This window comes from Meyerozyma guilliermondii, genomic scaffold (genome assembly GCF_000149425.1).
Source record: "Meyerozyma guilliermondii ATCC 6260 scaffold_5 genomic scaffold, whole genome shotgun sequence".
Lineage (NCBI taxonomy): Eukaryota > Fungi > Ascomycota > Pichiomycetes > Serinales > Debaryomycetaceae > Meyerozyma > Meyerozyma guilliermondii.
In genome coordinates, this window is record NW_001809796.1 from 178,755 (window position 1) to 188,447 (window position 9,693).

Here is a 9,693-nt window from a genome sequence, read left to right on the forward strand (position 1 = left end):
AAGGGTGCGTCAGCATAGTGCATAACCAAAACGAAAAAAATGGCCCTGTTGCAACCTATCGAACCAGTAAAGCTCGACGAATCTGATCCTCAATTGTGTAGAATCTTGTACAGCGATGAATACAAGCATACTATTGGAACGGTATTGGCCCTTTTGCGTGATAAAGAGTATTCTCCAAGAGCTCTAGAATGGACTCTGAAAGCCATTGACTTGCTTGCTTCACACTATACATTGTGGAGTTACCGGTTCGACATTGTGTGTGCCATTGATTACGATCTTTGGGAAGAGCTTGAGTGGTGTGAACAAATCGCTCTCGAAAACGAAAAAAATTACCAGATTTGGAATTATCGCCAGCTTATAATTGAAAAAATTTGCAAGAAAGAGACGTTTGATCCTCATCATGAGCTTCCCATCTTGGCTGCGATGCTTCAGGAAGACCCTAAAAACCATCATGTTTGGTCGTATCGAAAATGGTTGGTAGAACATTTTGATATGCATAACGATGTACGGGAACTTGACTTTGTTGATCTGTGTTTAAGTTCCGACGTGCTTAATAATTCTGCTTGGACTCATCGGTTCTTTTTGAAGTTTGCAGCAGGAGCAAATAATATGGTTGCAAATTCCGAAATCGAGTATGTGTGTCGTAAAATCAAGGAGTTGCCGCAGAACCCTGCTGCATGGAACTATCTCTTGGGAATTTATGCCCGCGTCGGGCGCGACTTGAGCGACTTGGAGTCTTTTTGCAACCAATTTTACCCTGAAGAAGAACTCGTTCGCAGCACTTATGCAATGGAAGTTCTTGCTCGCATTTGGAAAGTTTCGGACCCTGGTCGGTCGCATAACATGTACATGCGTCTTGCAGAAACCTATGATCCAATTCGTGCCAATTATTGGCGATTCTGCGCCCAACAGTAGGCGGGAGGTGATTCGGTGCATACACACCCGTGCACCACGCGCATGCGGGTTTAAATCGTAAATCGGCAACAGAACAAAGCATCATGCCCGACAGCCCCGATGACGCGGAGGAGTCTTTGATCTCGCAGTTCGAGACAACTTTGACCATCCGGCCGTCAGCACACGACGAGGAGGATGTGTCGATGCAGACGGTTCTTACATCAGGGTACACTCGTGACAAAAGTATTGTTGACATTGACGAGTTGGAGGAAGAAGAAATCAATTCGGAACAGATTCCCAAGTTGCGATATAAGCTCAAGCCTGCAGCTGCAGAGGTTAAGAGGGAGAGGGGACATGACGTACGAACCGGAAGTTATGCACGGCTGTTGCTGCTGTTGCATGATGCACATCATGCAATGCCAGATCAGAAGCAACCAATTCTTCCAGAATTGGCACCTTCGCCATTGGTGGATAATTCATTAACAAGGTTCCGCAAAGTCTTTGACGAGTTTATTCGCTCGAACCCGCACATAGAGGCCGAGTCGCCGCGGGTGGCAGAAAAGGAAAAAACGTTGGTGGTTCTTTCCCCACTTCTGGCCGAGCATGTAATTGGCCGCAAATGGGAAACCAAATCATATCTTGCAACCATTTTCGAACGTCCCCAGCGTCTTCTTGCGTCATGTATAGGTGTGGGTGCGGCGCTTACCATGTTCCCATTTTATTACAAAGTGATAAACTCGACAAAACGAGGGTCGATTTTCGCACCGTATGTTCGGCGAGTTCATGGAAATCACTGGCCCAATATGTTGCATGAACTATGTATAGATTCGCAGGCGAAACTTGCTGCCGGGAAGCTCGAGGTTCCGGAAGATTGGAATACTGGAGATATTTATTTGGTTCCTCGCACAATTACTGCAGTGGAAGGAAGTATAGGCGCAATTGAAACTGCATTTGATTCGGTTTTTGGGCTGCAAACTCATAATTTGGCTTTTGTTTTGCTTCGTCCGCCAGGTCACCATTGCCATGCTTCACTCCCAAGTGGATTTTGTCTTTTAAACAATGCACAAATCGGAATTGAATATGCCTATGAAAAACATGGCGTAACCCATTGTGCCATTTTGGACATAGATCTTCACCATGGAGACGGTCTGCAAGATATCTGTTGGGAAAGAGGAGGATTTGAAGGAGACCATGGACTTCAAGAAGATGAAACAACCCCCAAAGATGAGTATGGGAAAGGGTTTGCTTCTTACCCAAAAGTTGGATATTTTTCTCTCCACGATATCAAATCTTATCCAGCCGAGCTAGGTTATGCTACCAAGGACACCATTCGGAATGCGTCTACATGCGTAATGGACCATGATGTGAATATCTGGAATGTGCATCTTCAACTGTGGACATCTGAAGATGAATTTTACAAGCATTACCAGACCAAATATGTTGCTATTCTCAACCGGGCCAACCAGTTTTTGAACACGGCGAAAAAACAGTACGAGCGAGAAAAAGAAGAGTATGGTGTTGCCATGGCCAAGTACTTGAAATATGCGGAAAAACCGCATGCCCCACAAATCAAAAAACCTGTTTCTCCTCCACCATTCAAGCCTCTTATAGTCATCTCAGCAGGGTTTGACGCTCTGGAATATGAGAACCCGCAAATGCAAAGACACAGTGTTAATGTGCCCACTTCGTTCTATGCAACCTTCACGCGCGATGTCGTAAAATTGGCGAAAATTCACACCGGCGGAAAGGTGGTTTCGTTTTTGGAAGGTGGATACTCGGACGGAGCCCTTTCCACAGGAATATTTTCCCATTTAATTGGACTCATCAATAACGACGAGGATGATTTGTGGAACCCAACTTGGGGAAGCGACCAAGTTATGCGCGAGCTCACAAAAGGTTGCAAAAAAAATTGGACTCCATATAAACGGCCGCTGGCCGATATCACGATTTGGGCTAATGAAACCATCAAAATAGGCCGGTCATTGATGCCCAATGCCATCTTGGCTTCGAATTACATATACCTGCATCAGCCGCAGAAAGGCGATCCTGACATTCCCATACATAAAATGGTGCGTGAGATCATGGATCTGCGTACCGAGATCAAAATAGAAGACGACGACGCCAGGAGAAGCCGGCGGCTGTATTATCGCCGTACCAAGTCATAGAAAATATACTATTGTAAGGTTCAGCCGTAGATGTAGGTGGGGTGGGGCGCGCGAACAGCAGCTGGTGTAGCGGGTGTGCGCTGTGGCATTTCTCAAAATGGTTATTTCTGGCTGTCGACAATTCGATGCACCAAGGAACGCTGGACGCCAATGGTGCAGGTGATTATGCACCGTCGCACCCGCAGTTTGACAGGTCGGGAATTCTGGACGCGCTGTATATCGAAATGCTTCTTTTTGAAAACCGTGAATTGCAGGCAACGGTGACTAAACAAGAGCAGATAATTCTGGGGATCCGCGACCGTCTCAATGGCACGAGTCTTCCACGAGGAAAAGCGGAAAAGGTTGCAATGTCGGCAGATGTGACTGCAGAAATAGAAGATGCAACTGCAAATTCAACTGCAGATGCAAGTGCAGATGTTTCAGCTGCAGAAGTTTCAACTGCAGATGCACAAGCACATGTACCAACTGCAGATACTTCTGTATTAGCTGGATTGGCTTCTCCTGCTGCATTGGCTTCACCTGCATTGGCCTCGCCTGCATTGGCTGAACCAGCTGATGACGTGCCGGTTAGATCTGCTCGACGGCGACGCGAAGACGATTCCGTCGATGAAACCTCCCAATTAGATATTAAACAGGCGTCACCCACTCTTGGAGTCACCGACGCTGTCGACGATCGGTCTTCTCTTTATTCGGAATCGAATCTGCCTGCACGTCAATCTGATGGTCGGCGCCTCGCTGCCAGTGCCGACAATTCATTGACGCAGCATAAAAACGCCAGTAACAGCAGTTTCGGCTCAAACTACAAACCTCGTCTCAAGCTTCCTGCAACGCTCAAGAACAATGGAAGCCGTACACCATCGGCGCTGGCGCCTCAGACGCAACTGTCACTCCTGCAGCTGCAGCTGCAACTGCAGACGCTGCAGACGCATACCCTGATTCTTCTGCTACAGGAATCAGATCTTGACACATCTTCGGTAAGCCGCACATTGGCATCATCAACTTCTGGTCCCATTCCTCCTGCAACTCCTGATGCCATGCAAATTAACAAGTTTCCCTCCAACATGTCGATTGACGATCGAAGTATAGTTTCAAATCCTCAATCACCTCCAATGCATGAACCGTTACGAACACCGCTGGGACTCTTGCTGCATGAATCTTTGACTGCAAAACTTTCTCGCCAACCAACCACTCCCGGTTCTAGTTTCCAGGTGATGCCTTCAACGGTGCAAGAAGATGAAGAAACCACATTGTTGGTGAAACCAGATAATTTTAACACAATTGATATTGTGGTTGCAAGCACCATTAATGTTCATCATCAAGAAGTTTCACTACAACGCAAGCTGGACGATCCCAATGTGAGTATCAGCATCTGTGACAAAGCTTCTGGTAAGGAAATGTGGAGAATCCGGAAATCGTACCTGCAACTAGTTGCATTCGATAACGAAATAAGACCCATAGTTGAGTATTTCGGGCTTCCTCCACTTCCTGAAAAAACGCTTTTTTTCTCATCTTCTCCTCCAAAAGTAGACACCCGTCGACTCCAATTGCAGGATTTTTTCAATACTTTGTTCTTGATTCCTCATATTCCGCGAATGCTTCTTTTCAGAATCTGCAAATATCTCTCGGCAGACTTGGTCAATCCACTCGACGATTTCAAAAGTGGTGCTTCTAAAGAAGGGTTTCTTATCAGGCGCTACAAAGGACTCGGATCGACTTGGAAAGTGAGATGGTGTCAGGTAGACGGCCCATATTTGGAAATATATGAAGCTCCCGGCGGCACATTTCTTGAGCAATTGCCGCTCTGGCATACCCAAATCGGCCGCCAATCTAGCGATAGTGTTGCTGAAGACAAAGGATACCGTCATGCTTTCCTTATTTTGGAACAAGAAAAATTCAAAATGAGTTCAACTTCCAAACACTTTTTTTGTGCCGAGTCGGATACAGAACGAGACTCGTGGATTTCAGCATTGATCCAGTATACGGGGTGGTCCGATTCGGCAACTCCCGCTGAGTCTACCGACAGTTTGGTGCGTGGATCTGAGCGGTTTGGAAGCAATGAACGGGTGGAAAATTTGGATGAAAAAGAAAGAGAAAAGGAAACCAAAAAGAGTCGAAAGCGAAGTCTCTTTCCGTTCCGCAAGAATGCAGACGACGACCAAAGTTCGCAAAACCAGAATCAGAATTCGCAGCCAAATTCGAATTCTCAATTTTCAAGTTCGCAATTTTCAAATTCGCACCAAAATTCAAATTCAAATTCAAATTCGCAGCCATATCAGTCGGCTCAATTGCAGCCCCATTTCTTGTCGCAGCCTTTGCTGCAAGCCTCCTCTGAGCTCCCGCTGTACATTGGAAACATGAAGCTAGACGACAGTCCCGCAAAAACCATTTTTGGTCGCGACGTATTGGAAGCTTACAACTTGTCGCACCATGAATTTCAAGGCCGAAGCATTCCCAGTGTATGTTTCCGGTGTCTCGATTACCTCGTAAAAACAGGAGCGGTGTACGAAGAAGGCATATTTCGACTTTCGGGCTCGGCATCTCAAATCCGGGGGCTTCGAGAACAGTTCAACACTAAATTCGACATTGATCTTTGCGCCAATCCGCTGCCTGATATCCACACTGTTGCCGGTCTTTTCAAAACTTATTTAAGAGAACTTCCTCATCCCATTCTTGGAGCTCAACCGTACTCGGATCTACAACATATTGTCATGAGTAGAGGAGATACTGGGTCCAAACTGTCATGTGGCTTACATTTTCCGCGACTACCTTTCAAGTGAAGGAAACATCTCCAAAGTCAATTACGACTTGTGCTACGTGATCTTCGGGTTTTTGAAGTATGTCATTGAAAACCTGTCAAGAAACAAAATGTCGCTCAGAAACGTGTGCATCGTTTTCGTGCCAACTCTCAACATCTCCCTCGACATCCTCTCCACTTTGCTCGTGGATTACGACTGCATCTTTGCCGGCGGAGACCCCGTTCCCGACCACGCCCGCGAGGTGCTCGATATCCACATCCCTAATTTCTAGCTACAATACATAATACATTTTCGCTCACCATTCGTTTTCCCCACTCGCCTTCTGGAACACATAGTCCCTTTCCGCCAATGTTGGCAATGCCCTCCTTGAGCGTCAGCTTCCACTTGTTCTTCACCCGCTGTACCCTTGTCGTATAAACAACAAGCAAAATCCTGCCCTTTCCTGATACCCTTCTTCACCTTCAGACTTGTCACTGTCGGAACCATCGTCTAAGTCACTGTTGATGTCCTGCGAATCGTGCGCTGAATCGTCGTCATCGTCAAACTCTCCATCGGCCTGACCAACCTGAAACTTTTTCATCAATTGCTTCGCATCGCTGGTTTCAAAAGTAAGTTCAAATTGCCCATCGGTCTGGTTCACCCTCGGAAGCATCAACCCAGTACTATCGTCGTACTCATCGTTTCCCAGAACAGTCGGAAGTTGAAGCTGCATACCACTATTATGCCCTCGGTCTCCGGTCGCAGTAGGATATGACAAAGTTGGTAATTCGAGCCCGCCCGAGCTGTCCAACGCAAGGCAGCCCATCGGGTGCTAACACCCCCATCGACTCCTGGACCGAAAGATGGCCATGGCCCAAGTTTTCATGGTGAATCTCATCATCCCACGTAAACTTGGCCACCCCGGATTGACTAAGTTTTTCACACCAAACACGCCGTAACTCTTGGAGAGTGGGACTCATCTATCCCACTGTCCTCGAAGTCCTGCCGCGAATCGCTGATAACCTCCTCGATGATGGTCTCGTACAACTTCGTCGCTTCGGCGTTGGACATGCTGACAACAACTCCACTGGTGAGCATAACGAAGTTTGGTTCGGCCTTGCTTATGTAATCGCACGTGACCCCGTTTGCCATGGTTGCAAATTCTAGCGCCGGGTGATTTTAGGTGAAAGTCTTCGCCGGCCGCTGTCGTCGAGCAATTCAAGCAACAGATCCTTCTCGGCCACTGCTGCGTCAAGCTGCTTGCGAAGACTTTCAATGTCGAGTTTTTGCTGGTTATTTTCACCCTGCAATTGATCCAACTTTTTATTGAAACTGGTACGCATCATACCAACTTTAGTTTCGTGTTTCTTCGAGTATTGCGTGTAAAGCAGTTCGGCAACCTCATCAATTTTCTTTGTTGTTCTTTGACGGTTCAATTCAAGCTGCTGCTCCATATGTTCACGTAACTGCTGTAGTTCTTGCTGGTGAGCTTCGTCGTTATCCTTTTCAAGTTCGGCGATTTTTTCCTTCAATTGCTTGATTTTCTGAGTCAATTCGTTCATCTTCTTTGTATCGCCTCCAATAATCTCGTCTTTCTCCTTGTTGGTAGCAACGAGCTGGTTATTTTGGGCCTTTAAATCGGAATTTACACGCTCAAACTCATTGATTTGTTCTTCCAATTCACGTTGAATGCTGACTTTGTGCTCTTCAGAAGCAGCAAGGTTCTTGGAAACAGTAGCAAGCGATTCGTTCGCACGCACAACAGCAGAATCCATCTCTTGAAGTTGCTGCTTGTACTCGTTTTCAAGCTGTTCCTTTGTGTTCGTGAGCTCTTTAATTTCCTGCTCCTGGCACCAAGCAACAGCTCCAACTTTTCCATTTGGGTATGAGCAATCTTCTCGACCCGCTCAAGGTGCTCTTGCTGCTCGGAGTTGATCTGTTGGATTTCAGCGTTCTCCTTTGTCAATTGTGCAATATTGCTTTTGAGCTGATCATTTTCTTTCTTGTACATTTCAGATTCATCACGAAGGCTGTCTTTGGAAGCGATTAGTTTCTCCAATTCCATGTTTTTGTCGGTGACAGTTTGAGAAAGCTCACTCATCTTCTCGTCCTTTGCCTCAAGTTCGTGTCTGAGCTCGCTGATCTCTTGCTCAAGCGCTGTGCGAAGTTGGTGAGATTGTTCCTGCTTTGATACGAGTTTCTCAGTTTCTGCTCTAACTTGAGCCATCTCGGTTTCAAGCTCCAGTACTCTTTCCAAAGCCAAAGACTTTTCATGCTCTAGAGAAGCCAGGTGGTTGCGTTCATCGCTCAAACACTGCAGAACAGACAAGAGTTCCAGTTCGGCTTTCGTGGTCATATCTTGTTGCCTCTTCAACGCCTTGGTGGTGGATAAAAGTTCACGCTCATAGTGCTGCAATTGTACCAAAAGCATCTCTTCATTTTGCGAGAGTTTTTTGTTACGCAGTTTCAATTCGTGGATCTGTTGGTCATATCTCAAGAATTCGCGGTTGGTGGAGGAAAGTTCTTCTGAGAGGCGCAAGATTTGCTCTTTCTGGTTGTTGCTTTCCTGCTCCAATTCTTCGAGTTCGTGGTGGTGATTAGTTTGAAGCTTATTGATGTAGTCACGGGAAAAAATCGGTTTAGAATTAGGTGACAAAAGGAGGTTTATGGTTGGTTCCACTACTCCCCCTTCCTGGAAAGCATGATTCTTGAGAGGCGTGGTGGACTCGTTTGTGTCGGCAACACGGCCTCGCTGGCTAGTTTCTGGGCTACGGGCCACTGGCTCAGTGAATCTTTCTGGGGTAGTGTAGTCATTCTCAGCATCGAGGCGAATAATTTTGCTGACTTGGGTCAAATTTTCTGCGTCCAGCGGGGGCAAACGACGAGGAATCATGGTGACATCGTCGCCGGCGTCGATATGGTCGTCATTATCGCTGTCGCTGTCTTCAACGACCGAGCTTTGGACTTTTGAATTACTGAAAGATTCCAACGAAGATTGACGGGCGATCTTTTGCGGTGGTTGCGACAGCGACGGCGAAGCATGGCGCTTAGAGACATTCGAAGCAGGTTCTGAAGGAGAACCGGCCAAAACTGGCGAATCAGTAGCCAAAGCTCTTGGGACAGAAGACGCAATCGGCGATGCTGGCGACGCAGCTGCCGTTGAAAACACAGCGTTGGAAACGGGGGATTTTGCTAGCGACTTTTCCAGCGACTTTGCCAGCGTTTCCAAAGACTTTTTCTGGCGTGGCGACCCGTTAGAATTCGTGTCTTGAGCATGAACTCCAGAAAACTTTTCAGCACGAACATCTCCGGAAAAAGATCCATTTGTGGCTTTTCCAGACTTCCCAGGCTGACTACCAGGTGTATGATTTACTCCAATTTTAGCATCAAGTGGCAATTTGGCCCTTTTTATAGACTCCACATTCGACCGAGGAACATTATGATGAGGATAATTTCTCGGACTTGTGAACGGAATTCGGTCCGCTATCGAGCTACGAAGCTTCTCTGGACCAACAGGAGTCGCCACGTCCCAAGTATTTGACATGATGGTTGCAGAACCTTCGACAGTTCTCAGAGGGGTGACAAAATCTTGAGTTTTTTTGTTGATATTATGGCTAAGATCTGGAATATTATCCATATCGTTTGGGACCGTGTTGTGGTACATCTTTTCCACCGGAATTGGTGATAACAGGTCTCCTTCCATGGAAAAATGCAGTTTTGGTAAAGGAGAAGACATGTTTACAGACGCGTAATTGAAGAGAGAAGTGCAGGAGAAAAGGAGATAGTGTGCAGGACGGCTATTAGAAGTGCAGGAGCACTAGTTGAGACACCAAAACATATATTTAAGCGAGTGGACAGCATGATGCAACTAAAAGAGGTAGTGTGCGCGGGCGTTGAAC

The 9,693-nt window shown here is 46.6% G+C and overlaps 5 protein-coding genes across 5 annotated transcripts; 3 read left to right on the forward strand and 2 right to left on the reverse strand. All coding sequences in view use genetic code 12, as the record gives it.

Annotated features, from left to right (window-relative positions):
* Window positions 1-39: 39 nt before the first annotated feature.
* Window positions 40-915, forward strand: RAM2 (bifunctional protein farnesyltransferase/protein geranylgeranyltransferase; the record flags this gene model as incomplete). Its single annotated transcript, XM_001483266.1, has 1 exon — window positions 40-915. One exon carries the CDS (start codon window positions 40-42, stop codon window positions 913-915), a length of 876 nt encoding a protein of 291 aa, XP_001483316.2.
* An 83-nt stretch (window positions 916-998) lies between these two features.
* Window positions 999-3,059, forward strand: HOS3 (histone deacetylase; the record flags this gene model as incomplete). The annotated part of the gene is made up of 1 exon (XM_001483267.1): window positions 999-3,059. One exon carries the CDS (start codon window positions 999-1,001, stop codon window positions 3,057-3,059), a length of 2,061 nt encoding a protein of 686 aa, XP_001483317.2.
* Window positions 3,060-3,184: 125 nt separating this feature from the next.
* BEM3 (Bem3p) lies at window positions 3,185-5,836 on the forward strand (the record flags this gene model as incomplete). The annotated part of the gene is made up of 1 exon (XM_001483268.1): window positions 3,185-5,836. One exon carries the CDS (start codon window positions 3,185-3,187, stop codon window positions 5,834-5,836), a length of 2,652 nt encoding a protein of 883 aa, XP_001483318.2.
* A 1,121-nt stretch (window positions 5,837-6,957) lies between these two features.
* PGUG_04048 (uncharacterized protein) lies at window positions 6,958-7,569 on the reverse strand (the record flags this gene model as incomplete). Its single annotated transcript, XM_001483269.1, has 1 exon — window positions 6,958-7,569. One exon carries the CDS (start codon window positions 7,567-7,569, stop codon window positions 6,958-6,960), a length of 612 nt encoding a protein of 203 aa, XP_001483319.2.
* On the reverse strand, window positions 7,440-9,530 carry PGUG_04049 (uncharacterized protein; the record flags this gene model as incomplete). Its single annotated transcript, XM_001483270.1, has 1 exon — window positions 7,440-9,530. The coding sequence occupies one exon, from the start codon at window positions 9,528-9,530 to the stop codon at window positions 7,440-7,442; it is 2,091 nt and encodes a 696-aa protein (XP_001483320.2).
* Window positions 9,531-9,693: the final 163 nt, after the last annotated feature.